The sequence below is a fragment of the Cucumis melo genome, chromosome 9 (genome assembly GCF_025177605.1).
Source record: "Cucumis melo cultivar AY chromosome 9, USDA_Cmelo_AY_1.0, whole genome shotgun sequence".
NCBI classification, from domain to species: Eukaryota; Viridiplantae; Streptophyta; class Magnoliopsida; order Cucurbitales; family Cucurbitaceae; genus Cucumis; species Cucumis melo.
The window spans coordinates 2599404-2626249 of NC_066865.1; the positions used below are offsets into that span (position 1 = coordinate 2599404).

Below are 26846 nucleotides of genomic sequence, written 5' to 3' on the forward strand. Positions count from 1 at the left end.
AAACTTGATGCTCTTGAATTTAACAATGCATTAATAAGGATGGTTTTGGTTTCTTGAGGAAGTCATGATAACAGATCATCCACATTAAACTTCGATAGGTCTTTTGACACTCCCTCCTTCTCTAGTGATCTTGGCGGGGTGCTTTTTTCCTTCCTTGCATTAATAGCATAACATGCAACGACTTATGGGTTTTCATCCTAATGATCACAAAGGAATCTTGATGGAAAGAAGTCTGCCAAGGTTACTAAGTGCTGAGGTCGAGGGAAATTCTTATCTTCCTCGTGCACGAGCTTAGGCTTTCAAATCTTCTTCTTCTTCTTATTCTTTTGAGCCTTATTCCCTCTTTTATAATTTCTGTAGAAGTAGGACTCTTTTTGAGTCGGAGTCGACTTTCTTCTTTTTTAGTGAGTCACAACGATCCACCCTTCATCATCTTCTTCGACCAATCTTTCTTTTCCTTGAGAATCCTCGGGTGTAACTTCCTCACAGAATTAGACAACTATAGGCTCGAACTGGACCAAGCTTTCCCTTTGCTAAAAAATAAATCTTGACGAATGAGCTTTTAACATTATCATCACTGCAGCATGGTTTGTTTGAGTTACCTCCTCCAAGTCTAGCTCGATCTTTTTCTCACGAGCTAACCTTAGAATTAACTCCTTCAACACAAAACATTTCTCTACTGGATAAGTGATGACCCGATGATACTTGCAGTAGTTAGGATCATCTACCTTTCCTGCTTGCTCAGGTCGCCTACATTCCAGCATCTGGATCAGCTGCTTCTCCAATAGTTGCTCTAGCATGTCTGCAATATCTGAATCAGGAAATGGGTAAACTTTTTCTTGTATTTCTTTCTAAGTCAGAGGTCGTCTCTCACTTCCATCATCCTTCTTTTCACCTCTCACTTCTTTTTTTGGAAAAATTCAGTGAGGTCATGTTTACAATCGTAGATTCCTTCACGGTGCTCTTCACTATCTTTTCAGCATCCTTTGTCTCTTTCTTATCTTTTCTTACTTCAGGAACAGGAAAATCCTTAGCTCCTCTGCTGGTGATGCTCAACTCTATATCATGAGAGCAAGTTGCTAACTTTTTAAATGTGCGTGGCTTTATTTCTTGCAAAATGTAGAGGAGTCCCTAGTACATGTCTTGGGTGCACATTTCTACAGAGGACAGTTCGGTAAGTCGATCTTTACAATCAAGACTTAGAGCCCTCCGTCGGTTGATGTAGTCGATGATTAGCTCTTCCTTTTGTTGTTTCGTGTTTGTAAGCTCCATCATGCTTACGGTGCGTCTAGTGTTATAGAAACGGTTGAGGAACTTCTTTTCTAGCTGTTCCCAACTGTCAATGACTTTCGTCTCCAGATCGGTGTACCATTCGAAAGCATTTTCTTTCAAACTCTGAACGAACTGCCTGAAAATTTGGTCTCCTTTTGATCCTGCATTCCCGTTTCGACGAAGTGAGCAATGTGCTGCTTTGGGTTGCCCTTTCCATCAAATTGCTGGAATTTTAGAGGTTGGTACCCAAGCGACGTTCTTAAGTTGTCGATTTTCTTGGTGTACGACTTAGAGTACATGAAAGAAGTTTCTAGCGGTTCTCCATACTGAACTCTAATGGAATTCGTGATCATATCCTATAGCTGCTGAACTGAGAGAGAAGCAACAGAAGCTGATTGTTGTTGTGGTTGGTTTTCTTACACAACGTTATTTCCTTTATCTCTAGCTTTGACAACAGAAGTTTGACTTGACTCAACAGTTTCACGAGTCCGCATATGCTCTCTCAAAGCTATGATTTGGTGGTCTCATTCCTCCACAACCTTCATCAAGAGGTTAATTTTTCTCTCCATCTCTGCCATGGTAGCCTTGACCGTTCTATTAGCCATCACGTCAGGGTGTGCTTCCTTCTTTGACTTGTTAGAGGCAGAATCATAATTATCATACAAAGGATTTTCCTTGATGATAATTCCATCTTTAGGAGACTCCATTAATTGCTTAAGAATGCTTTGTGCAATGGCAGAACCTTGATCCTACTCGTGGGTGATTCCATTAGAACGATTGCGGGTGATGGGTTATGTGTAAGTGTCGCTTGCAACAGAAGATTTGGATGCAACCTTCTTTGATGTCATTAATTTTCTTGTAGATTTGGATGATGAGAGAGAGATGAGAGGTAGAGATGTCCCACTGGACGTGCTAATTTGTTCATACAAGATTTTCGGAGAAATTTGATTCGTGGAATTGAACTTGTGTTGATGTTGTATTTATGCTGATTTGATGCGATGTGGTTCGACCTCTAGAATTTGATCCTCTAATTCTCTCTTGGTTGGATGCTTACTCTTGATTTGAGAAAGTGGAGCACGTGATGTTCTTGAAGTTGGAGTCTTGAAAGAAAGCTTGTATTTTCAAAGGAGCTTTAATCTTCGAGGGCGGTCGACTTTAGGAATTGGAGAGTCTTCTAGCTCTTAGGAGAATTCTCTCTAGGCCTTCTAGAGTAAAAAATTTTCCACACTCACAAACGAAGAGAACAACTATTTATAGAGTTCTCTAGTGGGTTTTTATGGTCTTGGGCTTAGTTGGTCCATGGATCAGACCGGTGGGCTTAATCACATGAATTTGAATCATATTTAACTTTGGGCTAAATTAAGCTTATTTTTTGGCTCAATTAAATTTTAGTCCAAGTAAATAATATTTAATTGAACAAAAATAATTAATTTAATCAAATTGTCATAATAAAGACATGTGACATCATTAGGATTGGCTCATTTGTCTTTAAATTTAATTTGGGACACATGCCAAATTATAGTTAATTCCAAATGCAATTATTTTAGTAAATGACGTGACAATTTTTTATTGATTCCAAAATTTCTTATTCAACAATAATTATATCAAATTATTTTATAAAGATGATTTATATATAATTATCTATGAAATAATTCAAAATAAACTTAAACAAAAATAATTATATCTGATCGATCTTTAGCTGGTTGAATTTTTGTTCCTAAATGCTAATGTTTCATGAAAGTTGAATTTTTCTTTTTTGCTACTATTTCTTTCCATCATCTTTCTTCTTTTCTTCTTCTTTTTTTATGCCGTCTTTTTTTTTTCTTTTTTTACATCATTTAGATTTGGGTAACAAAACGATGTACAAATAGATAAATTTAAAGGATCGTATATAAAGAATCTCGAAAAAAATCATTTAGATTGGAGTAGCCAAATCTAAACGATCGTGTATCAAAAGAATTAAAAAAAATCGTTTAGCCAAATCTAAACGATCGTGTACCAAAAGATCTTGAAAAAAATAAACAATCGTATAAACAAATCTAAACGATTGTGTACCAAATTTTGAAAAAAAAAATCTTTTAGATTTGGCTACCCAAATCTAAACGTGCAACCAATTTAAACGATAGAATTGAAAAAATAAATCGTTTATCCAAATCTAAACGATCGTGTACCAAACAATAGTTAAATCTAAACGTATACCAAATATATTACGCATGGGCATTTTTTATATTTTCCATGGTGGGTCTGTTGGTTTTTTTTGTTTTCGAAATTGTTTTATAGAGCGTAAATATTTTGTCATTTGTTGTATTTTTTAAAAATCCCATTAGAATAACTAAATGTATCTACTCTGGATTGAGTTACTAGACAAATGAGTCTAAGAATGAAAAATAGATTTAAGTCGATGATTGTGTTAAATAAAAATATAAAAATAAATAAAAAGAATAACAAAATTAAAAAGTTAATCTAAAAAGGTAATTATAACGTAAAAGATTAAAGAAATAAAGAAAATGTGTGTTTTCAAATATAATAAAATAAATTAAAATATTTACAACATATAGCAAAATTTTGGACTCATCATCAATATTTATTATTGATAGAATCTAAAATTTTGTTACATTTTGTAAATAGTTTGTCGAATTTGCTATTTTTGATAATTTTCCTAGAGAAAGCGGTCGTAAGTAAAATCTGAAAAATATTTTTAAAAGATATAAAAACAGAAAAGAAAAACTTTAAGATCTTACTTCTTTAAAAAAAAAGAAAGAAAGAAAGAAAGAAAGTTATAAATGCAAGGAAGTAAATAAAGAGAGAAAAAAAGAAAAGAAAAGAAATAAACCTAAATCTAAAGTTCTTTCAACTATATGTTAATGATATTGAAATTATTTGTCTCTCGATTTCAAAGTTTTTGGGTCGGTGACTAAGTTACTCGGTACGAATTTTTTATTCTCAAAACAGTATTAGTTGAACTATACTCTTATTAAAAAGATACTGTAATACAATATAGAGAAACAACGTAGAGAAACGAGATTTAAATTTGAAACTTGAACAGAACTCGTGTTGGCAAAGCTTTTATTCTATATCTTATCCATTTTAAAATTAAACAAACAAAGGACCTATATGCCACATTTAAAAAACTATAAATACAAATACAATATTAGTTCTTAATCATTTAAATTTAATTCTAGGAAACTTTCCTAAATATAACAAATCAATAAAATATTTACGTCTCATTTAACAAAATCCATAAAATTAGCTATTTTTTAAGTATTTCAGGTTTGCCCTTTCATTTTTTTCTCCTATTGCGATTTTTTAATCGTCTTCCTGTATTCTTCTTTTTTAGCTGCGATTTCTTCCATTTTTTTTAGATGCATGCAAGTTTTTCTTCCTCTTTCTTTTTTTTTTTTTTTTTCATTCACGCATTATATCGTCTTTCTTCTTTTCTTTTTTTACGTTTAGATTAGGTAACCAAAACTAAAAGAAGATTGTGTATAAAGAATATTCAAAAAAATCGTTTATACCAAATTTTGAAAAAAAAATCGTTTAGATTTGGGATAGTCAAATCTAAACGATCGTATAGCCAAATCTAAACGATCTATACCAAATTTTGAAAAAAAAATCGTTTAGATTTGGAACCCAAATCTAACGATCGTGTAGCCAAATCTAAACGATTCTGTAGCCAAACCTAAACGATCTTGTAGCTAAACCTAAAAGATCGTTTAGCAAAATCTAAACGATTGTATACCAAATTTTGAAAAAAAAATCATTTAGATTTGGGATAGCCAAATCTAAACGATGGTGTAGCCAAATCTAAACGATCGTGTAACCAAATCTAAACAATCGTATACCCAAATCTAAACGATCATATACCAAATTTTTTTTAAAAAATGGTTTAGATTTGGGATAGTCAAATCTAAATGATCGTGTAGCTAAATCTAAATGATCGTGTAACCCAATTAATTAAACGATCGTAAATTAGGCAAATCTAAACGATCGTGTACCAAATCGCGTTATGTGCATTGTTGATGGGACATTTTTAGTATTTTACACGTTGGACCTCTAGACTTTTTCCATTTTCGAAATTATTCTATATAGTATAAATATTTTACCGCTTTTTTATATTTTTGAAAAGATCCTAAAAGTTACTCTTAATGCCAAATTAAATATTAAGTTAATTTGTTTCTGTCAATTTATTTTAAAAAACGGTTAATTTGACCATAAGAAAATACAACATTAATTTTCTTTTGGAACTTACCATATATATATATATATATATATATATATATATATATATATCTGCGACATTTAATGGTAGAAGAAACTTGAAAATTACATATGTGCAAAATGATGGGCTGCATTTACTTAAAGAATACAAAAAAAGGGAAACAATTAATTACAACAATTGGCTAGTTTCCATAAATAAAATCATTTGATATGATTAAAAAAGTTATGTAATTTATTACTACTTTATATAATTTATTTTTGGGTCTACACATGTATATCACCATATATTTATTTGCATATAAATATAAGCTCATTTCCATTTTAATAAAAATTAAAAAAAAAAAAGAGAAAAAAACAAAATTACTTCATCGTTAACCTTTCTATAAAAAAAGAATACAAAAATCTAGGAGATGTCAAGGATTTCTGGTTCCAAATTCTTCATTGTTTTTCTCCTTCTCTCAGGTTTGTCGTTGGGAAGGTTACAGAGAAATGCATTATTAAATATTTATAAATTTAGGGTTTAAGGTTCCACAAAGATGCTACGTTTTTGTAAAACTTGGTCTCCTTTCGTAATTAGTTGATTTCTCTTTTTTTTTTTTTTTTGAAATTATGATTGTTTTACAATTTTTATTTTTCCTACTTAAGAATTCTGAGTCAATTTCTTAAAACGAATCCAAGTTTTTTTAAATATATTTTTTTAGAAAATTCTTTTTACTGTAATTATGCATGTTAAAGTGTAGATGTACACCAATAGGAAATGATTTTCATAGGATTAATTTAAAAAATTAAAAAATAAGAAGGAAATTATGATAAATATATCAAAACAGTTGAAAATATTTACAAAATATTATAGCAAAATTTTAGAGGGAGGAGAAACTACAACACAATCAGTGTTTATCAATGATAGGTCTACAATTTTGTTATTTTTGTAAATAGTGTTCACTTTGTTTTATTTTGAAATATCCCAAATAAAAAAAAATTAAATAATCACCGAACATGTCCTTAATGCTCATTTTTCATTTATTTTACTTTTTTTGGATTTTTTTTCACTAACCAATATATAAGTTTTAAATCAAATTTTTTATTTAGTGTTAGTTTTTTTTTTTTTAAATCAAAACACATTATATTAGATATAAAAATAATGATTCAAATATTTTCCAATATTTTCCAAACAGAGATTTCTCAACTAGCTTAAAACTTATTCTATTGACTTTAAGAGTAGAAATTCGATTCTCCTACTAAATATTATTCTAATAATAAAGAAGCTACGCTCGGTCATACAATAACTATTGAGATTAAGTAATGGAATAACATATTAACATTGACAAAGAAAAAAAATACAAAAATTATGAGACAAATATATATAGATTTAACGTAAAACATTTGAATATTTATGCAGCTGCGTGGATGGGGATGCCTAAAGGAGCCAATGCAAAAGCATGCGTTGATAAGTTGTATGATATTGGTTGCTTAGCTGATGAATGTAAGCAAAGGTGCTCAGCCAAATATCCAAATGATTCATCATCCCAATGTGTTTCACTGCCACCAATTCCCATTCACAATGTTTGTCTTTGCTACTATACTTGTGCTTAAAAATAATTAAGTTCTGCCTTCTAAACATATGGGGGTTTTCTCTAAATCTAAATTCCTCATATAGTTCATTAATAAAAATGCTTCAACCCCTTTTTATCTTCGTTTCAATATATATATATGTATGTATTGTTTCAATTTTTTTGGTAAACAAAATATTATGTCTGGATGATATGATCTGCCCGAACAAGAATTCTTAAACACTTCTAATTTTTCAGCAACTTGTTTTATTACTATTTGTCATGAGGTAAATTAGAAGTGCACATAATTTGAAAATAACAGAGACCCAACTGGTGAAGAATGAGATACCAACTACCATCTTAAAAATGAATGATTTCATCCTTTAATCCACTGGTGTTGAACTAAAACCAAATATGCTTAGTATAGAAATATGACATGTATTTCTAAATATTTTATTTAATATAAATCTACATTTTAAAATTTAGATATGATAAGAACATAAGCAGAAATTATTTTAAATGACAAACGTAGTGGTGTAGGAATTGGAACCTTTAACCTCGAGAAAAAGTCCATGTCAATTACCACTAAATCTAAATCATATTGGCAAAAGAAAAGGTAAACTTCGTCTATTTTGCAAGATTCAATTGTCTACCAAGAGTGAAGAATGAGTTTGTTTAGCAATAAAGATGAAGGCATCTTTTCTTTTTGAATTTTTTTTAGAATGAAGTTATCAACAAAGTTACACAGGGCCAAACCAATCTCTACATAGTTATGTTAAATAAGTTTTCAGGTAAAAGAAAGGCTTAAGCCCAATTAGTTATATCCCCCCTTAGAAACTCACCATTTGCAAGTCCACCGATGCTAGTTCCAGCAATGTAGCCACCGGACCAAGCATTCTGCAAAAGAAGAAAAATGGCGGAACACACAAACAACGATGAACATCTTACAAATGACTTCTTGGTTTTTAAATCTGACATTGCATTTTACCTGGAAGTTGAAACCACCTGTTACGCCATCAACGTTTAGCACCTACAGTGCAACATGATAGAATTTCAATGAAGTCTGCTACGTTTTTGATGTATTGATAACTCTAGGATATCATAAAAATTACCTCCCCGGCGAAGAATAGGCGAGAATGAATTTTGCTCTCCATTGTTTTAAGTGAGACCTAGACAAGGAAGGAGAGAAAAATGAAATAAAAACAGTTTCAAGTTATATTGTGTTTTCATTTCTTATTATCTTTTCAAGAGGTAGAAGAGAACCTCTGACAGCGGAACGCCTCCAGCTGTGACAAATTCATCCTTAAATTGACCCTTCACGAAGAGAGAGCTTATAAAATCAAGGAAGAAATTAAATCTCATTTTAAAACATGGAAAAGCTACCATATGTACCTTCCCCAAGATCTTAAATATGCATTGCTTCAACAGATAAGAAATGGAAGCTAACGATTTGTTTGAGATGGAAGCCCACAAAATCTCATCGTTTATTTCCTGGACATGAAAAAAAACGAAAAGTAATTGCTATGGTGAATTACTAAAAAACTCTAGTATGCTGATTTTCTAATGGGGAAATAGCATCAAAACCTCTCGATCCAATAAATATTTCCAAAATCTTTTCACAAGGCCAAACTCTGAAGGACATGAACTATGCACTTTTTGTTTCTGCAAATGTGTTGAGAGCACATAGGAATTGTCAAGTAATACAACATATGAGAGAGGAGAGTCATCAAAATGAGCAGTTTCTTCAAGACCTTAAAGTAGACATTAAAAAAAAAATGTGATTTTTAATTCAACTAATAAGATACTAAAAGATGATGATGTCTGGATGAAAAACCAAAACTTAGATATTATTGAAATGGAAGAAACTAGGATCTTGCATGAGCGGTAAGTGATCCAAGAATACCATAAACTGAGATTTATGCCGGGTAAGAATTCTTTTGACATCTTCCAAATGCAAATCAGGTGTAAAATCCACAATGAGCAGGCCTACATTAAAACATATATTAGCTCGGAAAATTTACAACTATAACATTGAAGTAGTTAAGAAACCTTTATAATCTGAAGCGAATAGGTCACGGGCACCCCAAGCTGATAAACGAAGAATTACCGGTCCACTAAGTCCCCAATGTGTGACAAGCATAGGGCCAACCTAAATATGAAAAAAAAAAATTGATGCATAGTTGCATTTTGTGCTTAACACACTGCATGAAGAAAAACTTGCCTAATTTGATAAAAAAAAAGTAACAAAACTTGCCTGAGTATATTGTGGAAGATGCCGTTGTATGTTTTCTAACTTAAGCTTTGCTCTGACCTTTGGAAATGAAACCTGAAATTGGCATAAAATTACGAATAAGATATGAGCAGACTATGATGTTACCAATTTTCTGATAGTATTTGTACAAAAGTAGAGAGAAAAATGCCAGCTAATAGTTCTCCATGCAAGATGATCTCGTAAGTCCTTTGATGTGATCATGAAGGCCTCAGGACTCAACCTTAGAAAACTGTTGACAAAACCTTCCTACTACTAGAATAAGCAGAAAAATAACAGAGAAATTAAATGAAAGGAATAAAATTGGAAAGCAAAGAATTAGCGTGAAAAAACTCAAAATCCTAGAAAAACACCAGACCTCAAAGAAATTCCTCTATATGAAAAATTATTATAATCCGACAAAAATCTCTCACCGGCTACAGTTACAAAGAAAATACTCCCAAAGCATTATACCAATCCGTTAGGCCCCCCCACTTATTCAGACTTGTGTTAAGATGGACAAAAGTGAATATTCACCCCCAATGGTAGTTGCATTGTTGCGCTATGATTTTGAAGTACATCACAAACTCGGACTTCAGAATAAGGTTGTTGATGTCCTTTCTCGAATACCCCTTAGGGTGCACCTAGCTAGTTTGATACCCTCGACCATTCTTAATGTGGAAGTTGTTTGATCGAAAATAGAGGTAGACAAGTACCCCTGTAAGCTTTGTGAGGAGTTAGAATTGGATCTATAGAGTCATCCAGAGTTCTCAGGGGGAATTTGTTGTACAATGACTCATCTTATCGACCAAGTTCACCCTCATTCTGATGTAAGAAAACTAAGGGTTAATTAGGTAATTAGGTAATATTCTAGGTTAATTCCCTTTTTACCCCCAATTGTAATAGAACTCTATAAATAGGAGTCTTCTCCTCTTGTATGAAACACATCAATCATTCTAATAAAAGATCTACATTCTTGGTTCTTGGAGGATTTCTCCTTGAGGTTACTTAGGCTACATCACATCCCCAATAAACTCCACACACACCACTACAAGTGTTTTTAAATGTCCAAGTCACACTACGGCGCAATAAACCCCTGGAGCTTAGGCACAAGATGCACCAAAAAGGACGAGCTTTTTTTGTTAGGCGCACTACATATAAAAATATTACATTAAAAAGAGAAAGGATAGTTAAAGTGGAAATATGGAGAAAAAAAAACCCTAAACACAAGAAAATTTGCATTTAGGCTTAGTAAACTTGATTCTTTTATAGCTAATAAAGAATGAAAACATTAATTGTCTTTTAAAAATTATTGAAAGCAATAAACACGAAACCAAACTTTCGTGGAAACCCGAGAACTGGGAGAAAAACCACAATGTTTTTAGTTTTATTATTTTTTTATAATCATACAATAGGTACAAGAGGGGAATAAATAGAAAAGTATAAAGAGATAAAAAAGGAAAGAAGGGTAAATCTCCCCAATGGACTAAGCCCACTAATTCTAACACTCCCCTCAAGTTGGGACGTAAATATCAATGAGGTCCAACTTGCTAACACAAAAGTCGAAGTTTGGTTTGAAAAGTCCTTTGGTGAGGACATCAGCAACCTGTCAGTTCGAAGGGAGGTACAAAATCCATATGCTCCCACTGTCAAGTCTTTCTTTGATGAAATGTCGATCAATCTCAACATGTTTAACTGAACTGAGTTGTTAGCAATACTAATAGCGGTTTTATTATCACAAAAGAGCTTCAATGGAGTCTCACATTCTTGATGAAGCTCTATATTTCGACCTCAGCACTGCTCCTGACCACAACACTTTGCTTCTAACTCCTCCAAGTTACAGGATTACCCCAAACAAATGTACAATAACCGGAGGTAGACTTTCTGTCAACAACAGATTCTGCCCAGTCCGAGACAGTATATGCCTCAATGGTCTTTCTGTCTGTCTTTCTAAACATCAACCCTTTACTAGGTGTCGTTTGTAAGTATCTCAAAATTCTTTTGATAGCTTCCATGTATTCCTCATAGGGAGCCTACATAAACTGACTGACAACACTCACAGCAAAGGAAATATCAGGACGAGTATGGGATAAGTAAATCAATTTATCCACAAGGCGTTGATATTGTTTTTCATCAACTGGCACTTGATCATCAAAGTTTCTTAGTTTACAATTGAATTCAATAGAAGTGTCAGCAGGATAACATCCCAACATACCTGTCTCGGTTAGCAAATCAATGATGTATTTTCTCTGAGACATGAAGATGCCTTCTTTAGATCTGGTCACCTCCATTCCAAGGAAATATTTCAAATTTCTCAAATCCTTTATTTTAAATTCATTACCCATTCTCTGCTTAAGTTGACTGATTTCTGTCTGATCATCTCTAGACAAAACGATGTCATCCACATAAACTATCAGAATTGCAATCTTCCCTGTCTTGGAAACTTTTGTAAATAAAGTATGATCAGAATGTCTCTGGGTTTGTTGGGACTTGACAAAGGTAGTGAATCTGTCAAACCATGTTCTGGGTGACTGTTTCAGACCATATAAGGATTTCTGGAGTTTACAAACCTACTGATCAAACTGGGCTTCAAAGCCAGGCGAGGGGCTCATGTAGGCCTCCTCTACTAGATCTTCACTCAAAAAAGTATTTTTAACATCCAGCTGATATAAAAGCCAATATTTACAGCAACAGAAAGAAGGACTCTGACAATATTCAACTTAGCAACAGGAGAAAAAGTTTCTGAATAATCAACACCATAGGTCTGAGTAAACCCTTTTGCAACTAACCTTGCCTTGTGTCTATCAAGTGTTCCATCTGCTTTGTATTTGAGAGTGAACACCCATTTGCATCCCTGGAGGTTGTGTCCATTGGGTAAAGTATAAATCTCCCAAGTGTTATTCTTTTTAAGAGCTTTCATCTAGTCCATGACAGCATTCTTCCATTCAGAATAAAGCAATGTGAATATTTTTCGGTATTGTGGTAGAGTCAAGGTTGGCAGTAAAGGCTCTGAACTGTGGTGAGAGATTCTCGTATGACACATAATTAGATATAGAGTGCTTTGTACAGGACCTAGTACCTTTTCTCAGTGCAATAGGAAGATCAAGAGAGGGATCATACTCGTTAATATTTCCTATATGACCCTGTTTAGCTTCATTGTTACAGGTTTCTGTTCTAACTTCAGTCTCATCACCACTATCCTTTTCTTCCACATTTTCAAGAACAGCAACATCAAACCTGTCATTCTCACTCATTGTATTATTAGTACAAGGTTCAGTAGGGTTTTCCATACCTTGATCTCGAGGAGGTTTGGAGTCTTGGACTGGAGCTAGTAGGGGACCCAATTTCCTTTCTAAGATTTCTCATGTAATATGTTTTCCAGGAAACTTGGTTTGTGGGTAGGATTATAGGATGAGGATCAATGTCAGATACGGTACTAGGAATAGGTTCGATAAATTCAAAGGTGCTGTTAGACTCTTTACTCACACTCTCCCCCTTAAAGATGGCTAACGAGAAAATACGGTCGGTCCTCACAGAAAGTAACATCCATAGTGACAGTATTTCTTGGACAGCGGGTGAAAATATTTATAACCACGCTGGTAAAGGGGATACCCAACAAACACATGAGCCTGAGGGGTAAACTTGGTCTGATTAGGGCCAAAATTGTGGACATTAGCGGTACACCCAAACACACGAAGAGGAACCTCAGAAACAAGACAAGTAAAGGGGTAGGACTCCTTAAGACATTCTAAGGGAGTCTGAAAGTAAAGGATACGAGAAGGCATTCTATTGATTAAATGAGCTGCTGTAAGAATAGCATCTCCCCACAGGTATGAAGGAAGGGAAGTGGAAAGCACAAGGGAACAAGCTACTTCTAGAAGGTGATGGTTTTTTCACTCGGCCACTCTATTTTGTTGAGGAGTGTAGGCACACGAGTTTTAGTGAACAATCCCCTTGGAGGCTAGGAATTCACTAAAGTTATGGTTTTGGAATTCCTGACCATTATCACTCCGAAGAATAACAATTTTTTTATGGAATTGCGTTTCAATGGTGTGATAAAAGTTTTGGGAAATAGAGGAAACTTAAGAATTATCGGTGATAAGGTAGACCCAGATAAGACGAGTATGATCATCAATGAAAGTTACAAACCACCGTTTCCCATATGAGGTGGTGACCTTGGAGGGACCCCAAACGTCACTATGGATAAGGGTAAACGGTTGTGTGGGTTTATATGGTTGTGAAGGAAACGAAACCCGATGTTGTTTTGCCCGAATGCACACATCACAAGATAACGAGGAGACTTCTATTTTAGGAAAGTGATAGGGAAACAAATATTTCATATAAGTAAAGTTCGGGTGATCCAACTGAAAATGTCACAATATAAAGTCATGTTCAGAAGTGTTAAAATAGGAAGACAGTAAACTAGTCCTAGAGATACTACTACCGGAGGTATCATCATCAAGGATGTAAAGTCCCCTACTATGTCGGGCAGTGTCAATCGTCCTCGAACTCAAGTCTTGAAAGCAAACAGATTCAGGTAAGAAAGTAGTTTTACAATGTAACTCACGGGTGATCTTACTAATAGATAACAAATTGTAAGAAAGCTTAAGCACATGCAAAACATTTTGGAGAAAGAAACAGTCAAAGAGAACTATTTGTCCTTTCCCAGCAATCGGGGCTAAAAAGCCCTCGGCTATCTGGATTTTCACATTACCGACACAGGGGTATCAGAGACAAAATGCTCCAAAAAACCTGTCAAGTGATCTGTGGCCCCCCGAGTCCAAAATCTAGGGATTCTTCCCATCAACACTTATAAGGCCAAGAAACTGAGACATAGCTGACTGAGCAATGACACTTAAAGTAGGAGAGCCGGTCTGGCTAGCAGTAGGGCCAGTTGGCTGAGAGGTGCTGGTAGTCTCCCTAACATCGGTATGCCCTAAGTTTTGTTGCTCGTTTGAGGAACGGTTGTTACCTCTTGGGGGACAACTGTGGAGTTTCCAACACTGATCCTTGGTATGACATTGTTTCTTGCAGTGCTCACAAACGAGGATTGGTTTCCCATTATTCTTTTCATTATCATGGGTCAAGGATTGAGCACTAAAGGTAGCCGAGTTAGTTATATAATTTAAAGGCACATTAGGAAGCGAAATTACCGGGTTCTTGGAATACATCGGTTGATCGGTCGATTTAGACTGTGCCAATGATGCACCAACTTCAAAACAGCTCTCCTGTAGGTTTGGTTAACCTTGAGACCACAAATATATGGTTGTCCATAACCGAAGGGTGCCGATGACTTGCCCGCTTCAATCCCCAATCTGTTATGGAGTTGGTCAACCCCATTCCTATAGGAGAAAGGTTGCTATAAAAGGTCGATGAACAGATTTGCATTGCTGTACAGATTTGACAGTTTTGCAGGTTGTTGTCTGGCAGTAATGGGCGGCACGTGCGGCGGCAGATGACTGGAAGGGTGAGATGGTTGGATAGGCGACGACGTGTAGAATCGAATGGGATGGGCAATGAGATTAACGGACGGCGGTGCATGAGGTTGTTTCTGGCCAGAAGGTTGCGCGGACGACGTCGAAGGTTGGCCCATTGGATAGATCGGCGGCGTCTGAATCCTTTGGAGTAGTTTTTCCATGCTGATATCAATGGAGGAGGCATTTTTTCGGGCAACTTCAACTCGATCCAACTAAACAAAGGATTTCGTGGAATATTCTTTGATTCCTTTCAAACCATAATTCTGACAAAAGCAACGTTACAGCATGTACCTAAGGTAATTGAGGGATTTTTTTTTAAATACACCCCAACTAAAAGTTGCTGGATATTTCCTTGAAGATCAACACCAAACACCCAAGATAGATTAAAGAAAGAAGAACTCCCAACATTCTACTGCATACGAACAAAAGAATAAGAACTGTAAAGGATCTTCTCCATTCCAATAACATAAAGGGCAAGTGGAAGGAGAAAGACAACTGTTAGGAAGTTTATGCTGCATTACAAAGGATGCATTACGATGACCAATCATCATGATACAAACAAGAATGTTAACCCTCCTTGGTGATCATAGTGATATATTGTAACTCTCTTGGAGTCCTTACTCAGCTCACAAAACTGAGTTAGTATACAAGGCTTAAGCTGCTTCAAATTGGGATAATTTGAAACCAAAGATATATCTTTCTTTTATAGTGCTTGGAGCCCATCACTTTCATGAACATTTCTCATGTAGGACAACCACTCTTCTAATACTTCGCCAAAACCCAAGTTACACCTTGGTGTTGGATTTCCTAGCAAAATATTAAAAGTGCAGTTGTCCCACATTAAAAAGGTTTAGGAGAGTAGTTGTCCTACATTGAGAGGTTTATAAAAGTCATGGACTCCAAGAACGGTAAAAAGAGCCTGTGTCTTTGGTTTTAATTTTCCAATTATAATCACTTTAAGCTTAGTGCGTTAACTCTAATTAAACTCCTTTCGTACTCTTGTTTGAGAGTAGGAAAAAGTTTTAGTCAAAATCTTTTAGGGAGAGCTCATGTAATTTGAGTTAGGAGAGAGAATTTTTTTTTTGTGATTGTATCATAATGAATTTTTTTGCCATGATTTTAATCCAAAATGGGGGAGCTTTTTACATAAATTCATGTGCTCTACGCTTTTTCTTTTATTGCATTCTTTTAGTTTACCAATTACAACAAGTGGTATCAAAGCCAAGTTCGTAGTTTTTTTAATTTCTAATACTCTCTGGTTGCAACATTATTTGCCCTTCCATGTCAAAAAAGAATTCTTGAAACAGTTCGCGGTATTTGTGAATAACATGGATTGCTCACTGTTTGTTCTTTTTCTAGGAAGAGAAGAAGAGCAAATATATCAAGCTTTATAATTTCAATGAAGTTTGATGTTGAGAAATTTGATGGAAAAACCAATTATTGGTTTGTGGCAAGTGCAAGTCAAAGATGTGCTACTACAAGATGGTTACACAAGACCTTGAAGGGAAGACCAAGCCAATGATGCTTCTAAAGACTTAAACGATGATAAGGTAACGAAGATCGAGGGGAAATGGATTTGAGAGCTACAAGTGCAATCAGGCTAAAAATGTTCTTGCATATGTGCATGAAATTTCGATGACCAAAGAGCTCGGGTAAAAGCTTGTAGCAATGTATCAAGCAAAGAGCATCTCAAATCAATTGCACTTGAAGGAGCAGCTTAACCCGATGGAAATGGTGGAAGATACAAAAATCTCAGATCATTTAGCTATTCTCAGTTGCATTGTTTCTGAGCTGAAGGTAATAGGAACGAAGATAAAAGATGAAGGTGAGACACTCCAATTCATATGGACACTTCCTTCTTCTTATGAGCACATGAAGCCAATCATAATGTACGAGAAGGAAACTTCAGATTTCGTTGAGGTTATTAGTGAACTTTTGTCTGAGGAAAGAAGCTTGAATAATGAAGGTGTACTTCCCAAGAGGATTTTTTTTTTATATCCATGAGTGTCCGGACCAGTTTACGCGCACCTCGACTTATCTCACGGGACAACCCGCCTGATCCTACAACATTTGGGTGTCAAGGAAATTCATAGAAAATTAATTCCTAAGTAGGTGGTCACCATGGATTGAACCCAAGACCTCTAGGTTAGTTATTAAGACTATGTCTCCCTTTTTTTACCACTAGGCCAAACCATGATAGTTCACAAGAGGATTCTGTATTGGTAGTTAGCAAGTGAAAGAAGAAGAAAAGGTATGTGCATAAAAGAGTTTGTCGGGAATGTGGATAGTCTAGACACATGAAAAAAGATTGTCCTAACAAAGCAAGTTCATCAAAAAGCTCTGAGTCATGTGCTAACGTTGTCTTTGTCATCACAAAAGATGGAAATCTCTTCTATTGAAACAAGGCAATATTCATCCTTGTGGTATATTCGCTTTACCATGATAGAAAATGTGATCTTAATAGTTCCACAAGTTTGCTCACAAGCATTGACTAGACCATTATGCATGCAAGGTGTGTGGTGGAAGATCTCGATGACTAAAGGACTTTTAGGTGAGCCAATTAGTAGGTAGAAGTTGCACGATAATTATTTGCAAGGTTTATCAACATATGACAAAAAAGAAAAATTTTGTGAGGTGGTATTCCAAGGGGTCTACTCTTTATGGTGGAGTGAGTTAGAGTTCTCTGAGATGAGAATTATGATTGTTGGTGAAGACAATGGTTGCTACAGAAACTGAGGATTTTTCAAATATCTTACTACCAAGGTGGAATTTGTTGGGTTTTTTAACAAAATATTATAAGTTGCAGTTGTCCCACATAAATAAGGCTTAATAAAGTAGTTGTCCTACATCAAAAAAAAGTTTAGGAAAGTAGTCCTTCGAAAAGGTCTAGAAAAGTCATGGACTCCAAGTACCATAAAAGAAGTCCATGCCTTCGGTTACAATTGTCCCAACTATAAATACTTTGATCTTAATGTACTAACTCTAATTAAATTCCTTTTGTATCTTTAGTCTAGAGTGGAAAAAATGTGTGAGTAGTCAAAAGCTTTCAAGAGTGCTCTTGTTAATTAGGGTTAGGAGAGAGAACTTTCTGTGATTGTATTATAATGGATTTTTTTTTTGTTTGTGGTTTTTCTCCGAGTTAGGAGCATTCCAGTAAATTTTTATGTTCTCAATTTTTTATTGCTTTCCACATCTTACATAACTGGTAACTCAATGCCCATGTCTAAACTTGTGGAACCGCTAACATTACATTCTCTATCATGATAAAATGGAAATACCATGAGGATGAACACGTCTTTCTTTAGAAAAACAAATTGCAATCTTCCATGACGAAGAAGATAATGTTAGCATCCGACTCAATTTTTTAGCAAACCTCCTCTGTTAGGACAATCCTTTTTCATGAGAATTCTTTCTTCTAGACAAATTCCCAACAACCCTTTTTCTAGACAAATTCTTTCTTCTCCTTCCAATTGCTAGCTATCAATATTGAATCATCTATTAAGGCTTAAGCCACAATTTTATTTATCAACTCTTGGGGAAGGATTTGAGAGCTCCCTAATCTCTCACGCTTCTCTAATGAGAATTCTATACCAAAATCATTCAGCAAAAACATACCCTTACCCTCCCATACTAGACACTTAAGTGGGCAATTACTAAGGAAATAACAGAATATTTGGCGCACTCTAACAAACACATTCCTAAGGGCCCACACAAAACTTTCAACTAACTCTCCATCATTCTTTCTTCTTTCTATTCTTGCCTCTACGGGAATACACCTTTAATATGGGAGGTCTATCATCACCCACCCCCCAAAGAGTCACCTTGTCCTTAAGGTGGAATTCAGGAAATTGTTCTTGAATAAGAGTGGCTTGTTCCCATGTTGCACTTTCAGGTGTACCCTCACTCCAACGGATCAAAACTTCTAAGTTGTCCTCCTTTTCTCTTGTTTTACGAACTCCCAACACTTCTACCAGATACAATTGCATAGACAAATCAACAGCCAAATCTTTTGGGATTGGGAATAGTGGCCTGTTTGAACCCACTGCCTTGCAAAGAACAGAAACATGAAAGACCGGATGTATAAGCGATTCCTTGGGAAGGGCCAAACGGTATGCAACCTGACCAATTCACGCCACAATCATAAATGGACTAATGAAACTTGGGGCCAATTTGGGGTGCTTAAAACAGCTGAGAGAGGACTGTTGGTAAGGACGTAACTTCACATAAACCCAATCATGGATCTCAAACTGCACCTCTCGTCGTTTGGCATTGGCATATTTGACCATTCGATGTTGTGCCTTTAGTAAATTGGCCTTTAGAATGCCCAGGATTCCATCTCTTTCTTTCATCAAATGGTCTACTTCATACACCGGACTCGAGCCCTTCACATACGGTAATATAGAGGGCGGTGGCCAACCATAGAGAGCCTCAAAGGGGGTCATCAATGTGGCTGTATAGATAGTTGTATTATAGCTCAATTCAGCTCAAGCTAGCCATCTAGCCCACTATTTAGGTGTGTTCATAGCAAAACATCATAGATACGTCTCTACCCCTCGATTGACAACTTCGGTTTGACCATCCGTTTGGAGATGGTAAGTGGTGCTTCGTCTCAACTGAGTTCCCAACATACACCACAACTCTTTCCAAAATAGACGTGAAAATACGATCACGATCCGACACTATACTTCGGGGCATCCATGCAAACGGATAATCTCTCACATAAAAACAGCAGCTACCACTTTTGCACCAAAATGATGTTTCAAAAGAATGAAATGTGCATACTTAGAAAGACGATCCACAGCCACCAATATGACATCATAACCCTTAGATTTGGGGAGGCCCTTGATAAAATCCACACTAATATCCTCCCATACACGGTCCAGAATGGGTAATGCTTGAAAGAGACGAATGACAAATATTTGGCTTGCTGACAAACCGAACATTCAGCAACATAGGTGCGGATATGTGCTTTCATACCTCGCCAATAGACCTCCCTTGCTAGCCTTTGATATGCTTTCAACGCACCATGATGTCCCCCTATCAGGCTGTTATGAAATTCAGCTAATAATAAAGGAATAGTAGGTGAATCCTCCAGAAAAACCAAACAATTGTGATATCATAGAACCTCTCCTTGTAGCGAATATCCCTCCAGAGTTGCCTGTCCATTTATCAAGGATAACCGAATACTCTTAAGAGATTCATTTCCAGGTACTTGTCAATGAAAACCGAAGGATTTAGCCCACCCACAACACTTATGAGGCCCAATTCAAATACTGGTGGTAATCTAGATAAGGCATCAGCCGCTTTGTTTTCCAATCCCTTCTTGTATTCAATCACAAAATCATACTCCAATAGTTTAGCGATCCATCTCTGATATTCTCCCCCGATAGCTCGTTGGTCAAGAAGAAACTTCAAACTTTTCTGATTTGTACACACCACAAAAGGCTTATCCAATAGATATGGTCGCCATTTTTGAACAGGCAGCACAATTGCCATAAGCTCCCGTTCATAAACAGCTTTAAACCTATGGGTAATAGGTAAAGCTTGACTGAAAAAGGTCACTGGTCATTGATGCTGCATTAGGACAGCCCCAATACCCACACCCGAAGCATCAGTTTCCAGCACAAAACTTTGTGAAAAATCAGGAATACCTAGCAATAGAACAGACATCATTGCCGACTTTAACTGCTGAAATGCATTCTCGGCCATCTCATTCCACTAAAAGTTACCTTTCTTTAACAATTGTGTCAAGGGAAGCGCGATAGAACTGTAGTTTGCAACGAATTTCTGATAATACCCCGTTAGCCCCAAGAAACCACGTAGCTCCTTCACGTTCTTGGGTGCTGGCCATTTAACCATAGCTTCTATTTTTGTCGGATCCGCTGCCACCCCCTCCGAAGAGATAATATGGCCCAAGTATTCAATTTTGTTTACCGCGAATTGGCATTTTTTAAAGTTTGCTACCAGTTGACGAAGTCAATTGGTGCAAATGCTCATCCAAGGACTTGCTGTAAATTAAGATGTCATAAAAGAAAACCAAAACAAACTTGCATAAATATGGACAAAGAACATCATTCATGACCAATTTGAATGTTGCTGGAGCATTCTTCAACCCAAACGGCATCACAAGGAATTCATAGTGCCCTTCGTAGGCTCGAAAAGCTGTTTTATAAACATCGGCCGCCCACACACGAATTTGATGATAACCTGACTTTAAATAAATTTTAGAGAATATGGTTGCCCCGAATAATTCATCTAACAGTTCATCAACAACAGGAATCAGGTACTTATCTGATATAGTGGCGAGGTTCAGTTCGTGGTAATCAACACAAAATCGCCTGCTACCATCCTTCTTAACAAGGAGCACTGGGCTTGAAAATGCACTTTTGCTCAACTGAATTATTCTGGCTAGCAGCATTTCCTTAACTAGTTTCTCAATCTCATCTTTCTAGAATTGGGGATAACGATAAGGGCGCACGTTCACCACACGAGCCCCTAGTTCTAGTTCAATAGCATGGTCATGATCGCGAGGCGGGGGCAATTGATTACTCGATTCAAACACAACACTAAAGGATTGAAGAACTTTCTGAATTTCTTGTTGCACAGGTAGTCTGCTATGTTTTCCCTTGCTTCACCCGCTCCCCATTGTTCAACTGTACTTAATTCAATTAACACTCCTTGATCTTCCTTTGAAAAGGTTTTCATCATCGATTTCAGTGACACTTATGATTTTACTAAACTTCTATCCCTTTGAAGAATTACCATCCATTCACCCAATGGAAATTCCATTTCCGACAACTTGTAATAAAAAATTACTTTTCCTAACATTTCCAGCCAAGTAACTCCTAATATAACGTCGTCACTCCCAAGTGGTAGAGGGAGAAAGTCGTGAGTGATTGATAAATTGGCAATTGTCAGGTTTACCTCTTTACACACACCGGCTGCTCGGACTATACCTCTAGTTCCCAAAACAATCCCATATGCATCCAAGGTTTCTATTGAAATTTTTAGCTCTTTGACTACCTCTTTTAAAATAAAATTGTGGGTAGCTCCCCCATCGATCAGCACCACAATCTCACGTCCCCTTATTTCTCTTTTTATTTTTATGGTTTTGGGCGAACTGAGACCTACCAATGAATTTATATTGACTTCCTCATTCCCTTTGGTTTCGATTTCTTCTCCCACTTGGTCGGTCTCTTCACTTAAGTCTTCCCTTTCTTGGACAGCAATGATGTTTAACTCACATCTTTTACAGCGGTGCTCTGAACGGAACTTCTCATCACATCTAAAGCACAAACCTTTTTCCTTTATCCACATTTCGCTGTCGGTCATTCGGCGGTATGGTTGAGACATCGTACTCTTCGGACCTGATTCCTACGGTGAAGTAATCGTCGTGGACGATTACGATGTATTTCAACTAGCGTTAATTGTAATTGTTCTTGATGTCACGTCCCGCTCTGTTCCCTTTGACTCGATTTGACTTCCCAACCCGCTTGGCCCACTACTCAACATTTTAATTGATAAATTAGGGATTCTGCTTGCCCCATGAATTCTCTTCAATTGGACTGCTTGATCATCTTCAATTACTTGGGCCATTAACATTTTAGCCTCTAGGCCCACTGGATTCAGTTTTTGGATCTCTTCCTTCAGCCCACACGCAAACTTACTTTCTAGGGCTGCATCACTCATATCTTTACTTTCTAGGGTTAGTTTTTTGTTCACTCTTTTCTCCTTGAACTTGCTCTTCACTCATTGTTCCCTTTTCTTTGTCTGTGATCGTTCTCTCACCGGATGTATTTCCTTTCGTTGCACTTCCTATCACTTCGATACCTTGCACCAAGAGTTTCAAATCCTCAATCAATTTTGCTTCTACTCTACTTTCCATTTCAGTCATCCTCGTGGTTACTCCGTCCAAACTTTCTTCCAGGTCAATCACCCTAGCCTCCATCTTACCAACCATTCCAAGAACAATGGCTCTAATACCAAAATTGTTAAGTCCCTAGCCACTATTTTATTTATCAACTATTGGGAAAGAATTTGAGAGCTCCCCAATCTCTCCACGCTTCTCTAATGGGAGTTCTATACCAAAATCATTCAGCAACACTTAAGTAGGCAATTACTAAAGGAAATAACAGAATATTTGGCGCCACTCTAACAAACACATTCCCAAGGGCCCACATAAAACTACCAACTAACTCTCCATCATTCTTTCTTCTTTCTATTCTTGCCTCTACGGGAATACACCTTTACTATGGGGGTCTATCATCATCTTGTGAATTACACCCTTCACTCTTTAGTTTTCTTTCCTCTAACCAAAGTTTACTAGTAACCTCAACAAAATCTAAAGTTGTCTCCCTGTACATCAAGATCCGCTTTGTGCATTCATAAGGGGAAGTGACAAGATGAGTCTGAGTATTTTATCTTCATCGTCTATCTTCACTTTAGAAAACCTCTAGCTAAGAAACGATGTCATTGAGAATACCTAAATGATTTGAGATTTTCGTACCTTCCACCATTTGCAGCATGCGAAACTGCTCTTCAGGTACAATCGATTTGAGATGTTCTTTCCCTCATATAGTGCTCCAAGCTTCTCCTAAAGCTCTTTGGTTATCAAAATTTCATACATTTGCAAGAACATTTTTAGCCAAATTTAGCTAGATTGCACTTGCAGCTATTAAATCCATTTCCTCTCAATCTTTATCGTTCCTGTTGGACTTCTTAGAACCTCTATCAAACTCTCCTGGAACACCATCACCAATTAACTCGTCAAAAGTACCATTGTTTGGTCTTCCTTTTAAGGTCTTGTGTAAACCAGATTGTATCAACACCTCATTGGCTTACACTTGCTATAAGTTGAATTTGATCATTTTATCAAATTTCTCCACATCAAATTTGATTGGAGACATAAAGCTTAACATATCTACTTAACTCCTACAGTGAGTAACCACACTCTTCACACTAGTGGGCCTATTTCGAAAATTCCATTTTGATGTGGAAGTTTAGACAATGTTGTAACCACATAGCATACTTGGATATTCAAGAAACTATAAACCTAAAGCTTTGATATCATTTGTTGGAGAAAATCTCTCACTACTAACGCGAAAATAAGTATAAAAAATAATTGAAAAATTAGAAGGAAACCACAAAACTGGGAAATAATAGAATTTACGAGGAAAATTCCAGACCTAAAGAAAAACCAGGACCCACCAAAAAGAAATCCACTATGTAAAAATTGTTACATTGATGCAGAATAATTCTCTCCCTAATCCCAATTCCAAGAGCACAAGCTCAAATATTTTATACTACTCACTCCCTTTTATCTAGCCCTCAAACTAGAACAATGCAAAAGGGAATTTAACTATAGTTAGTAACATAGGCTTAAAGCATTTCTAATTGAGACAATCTGAAACTAAAGGCATACTATTTTTATAGTGCTTGGAGTCCATTTCCTTGAACCTTTTTGGTGTGAGAGAACCACTCTTTTAATATTCTTCCAAAACCCAACAAATACATCGAACAAGAGTATAAGGATAAGCAACCAAGCTCCCACACATGACCATTACCTTGCAATCGTGCATGTGTACAATGAAAAAGCCCCTAAGAATCCCTTGAAAGGTCCCTATAGTCCCATTTGCCTGCCCCTTCGGCACATACCCAAGTAAATGTCTGCACATGCTGATTTAAGATGATCAAGGTGTCAAATGAAGCCTAAATAATTAACCAATTAACAACGTCCAACTAAAAACACTAAGGGTGAAAAGGCATGAACTTCAACACCAGTGTTTTAAAAGGCGCGCCTAGGCGCAAGGCGCACACCTTGCGCTTATTTGTGGAGAGGCGAGGCGCAGATGAAGAGGCGCGGCTGAGGCACGCGCCTTCCTCCAGGTGCAGTAGGCGCAAAAGCCCCAAAGGCGCGGGCTTTATTATTTGGGCTAGGCTGTAATAAAAAAAAAAAAAAAAACTATTATACCTATTATGTGTTTTACATATGGCTATAAGTCCAACGAAGAAGATACCAATGGCTATAAGTTCAACGAAGGAGTGAATGAAGATGAGGATCAATTTAGTGATGATGAGTTTGATCTTTAGGAATGAACTTTTATTTTGATTGTTGTTGAATTCTGACTAGTTTTCTATTGTGTTTTGTTTTTTGGGTAGAAAACTAATATTATAATATTTTATACATTAGAGTTAATTCTCATTTCCACATTGGTTATTTACTTATATTTTATACATTGGTGTTCCTTTCAATTTTGTATATATATATATATGTATATATTTATATATATATATGTATATATTTTTTTTTATATAATGCGCCTCATGAAAAAAAGCCCGCGCCTTTTTGTGCGCCTTGCGCCTAGGCCCCAGAGGACCATTGCGCCTTAGTGCGCCTTGAGCCTTTAAAAACACTGTTCAACACGAGATAGTGAGGTTTGATGCCACTAGTTGCAATCCCTATAGCACACCTCTAAGAAATTTGGCCTCTGACAAGAGGAGCCATGCAAAGAAATGAAAAAGAATGCACCAAAAAATCATAAAACGAAAGGATTTTCTCATCCATTGAAATTAAGGGCACGTTTAGAATAAGTGTTCGTGAAATGTTTTCCAGTGAGAACACCTTTTATATACTTAAAAAAGTCACTTCAAAAGAATACTAAGTGGTACAAAAAGAAACTGATCACTAAAGCAATAGAAGGAGATTGGAGCTTACCCCAGACAGCTCTGCCAATTGAGGATCTTCAATCTTGAAAGTAAATAGGCTAGGCACCGGGTCAATGAGTGAATGTCCAAGCTGAGCAGCTAGACTAAAGCCCTTGATAAAAGCAATAAGTTTAAGGGATCAAGCCAATCGTAATACAATCAAGCACAAAAGCCAGACAGCAATTGCAACCTGCCGACTACTCCCACTAGCAATCAGTAAATAGTTTGCTTCAACATGTTCAAAACAATTGATAAGCTTTTGAATCTTCAAAGCGAACTTTCCACCAGTACTAATTGATGCACTTGCAACAACCTTTCCAGTCTGCAAGGAAACTAATCAAATAATTCAAAACTCAGCATAAAAGTATTTACACAAACCACTTAGCTGCACTGGATTTTCCAGAAAAGATTAGTGAAAATTAGTCGAAACGCCAAATACTGTACACCGAGAACAGAGCAGGAAATTAACAAACCTCCAGTGCGTTTGGCTTCAGACATCAAACAATCAACTACGGAAGAAGAACAATTGCTGACAGGAAAAACCCTTCCATCATCCTCAACCTATTCTAAATTAAAACACAAATTCATATATGGCCATAAGGAAGCAAGAAGAGATCAATTGCTTTAAAACAACCTTTAGTTCAACTCCATGATTGGAAAACCAGGACATTGTATCCATCGGACCGTGAACATTGAAGAAAGGACCCCTAAATTCTTTATGCCCTCTAGGGTAATGCTCTGCCAAACTCTAGATGAAGTATAATTATCAAACAGATAATATGCATTCCATGTTCTTGATTATCAATCCAAGATAAATTAAGAACTAATCGATGAAAGCCCCTCACCTTTGCGTCGGTACAATGCCCATTCGTCACATTGCATCGGCCTCCTCCGGAAATTTTGACCTGCTCAAGAGTAAAATAAAGGATATATATATATATAACAAAAAATCTATAACAAGAAAATGAGGGATAGTGTAGGACCTTGGAAAGGGGTCTTCCTTTCTCAATAACAACGACATTAAGATTGGGGGCCAGTGTTTTAGCTCTAATAGCTCCATAAACACCTGCTGCTCCACCTCCTACCACCACCAATAGTTCTTCGTTCAACTAACATCACACATCACAAACACAATAAATAATTCTAATATGCTTCGTTTCTGAAGAACCCAACAAAGAAATTGATATGGGAGTAAAAAGAAATCACCTTTTGGGTTGCAACAAAGGAGGTTAAAGCTTTTGTCAAATTCATTTTGTGAATTTATGGAATTGCACGGTTAGATTGGGAAGTAACATTCAAGAAGAGAAACGCAGCAGCCGGACAGGATAAAATGACACAAATTTGTGGTTTATGTATTTGAGAATATTTAAATTTTAT

At 36.2% G+C, this 26846-nt stretch overlaps 1 protein-coding gene across 5 annotated transcripts; it reads right to left on the reverse strand.

The window, feature by feature from the left end:
• Window positions 1–6768: 6768 nt before the first annotated feature.
• Window positions 6769–26842, reverse strand: LOC103498464 (uncharacterized). Of its 5 annotated transcripts, none has more exons than XM_008461065.3 (17): window positions 26676–26842; window positions 26453–26578; window positions 26315–26374; window positions 26104–26217; window positions 25943–26030; window positions 25660–25802; window positions 25480–25581; window positions 9295–9366; window positions 9090–9189; window positions 8944–9026; window positions 8625–8702; window positions 8433–8531; window positions 8304–8354; window positions 8153–8209; window positions 8029–8070; window positions 7883–7937; window positions 6769–7029 (listed from the first exon to the last, which is right to left on the reverse strand). In XM_008461065.3, the coding sequence occupies exons 1-17, from the start codon at window positions 26718–26720 to the stop codon at window positions 6908–6910; spliced, it is 1437 nt and encodes a 478-aa protein (XP_008459287.2). In that variant the 5' UTR covers window positions 26721–26842; the 3' UTR covers window positions 6769–6907. The 5 variants fall into 5 exon arrangements, with proteins under 5 accessions (XP_008459287.2, XP_016902395.2, XP_050946177.1 ...); XM_017046906.2 differs by having other exon boundaries at window positions 26104–26207; window positions 26453–26550; window positions 26676–26817; XM_051090220.1 differs by lacking the exon at window positions 25943–26030 and having other exon boundaries at window positions 25660–25791.
• Window positions 26843–26846: the final 4 nt, after the last annotated feature.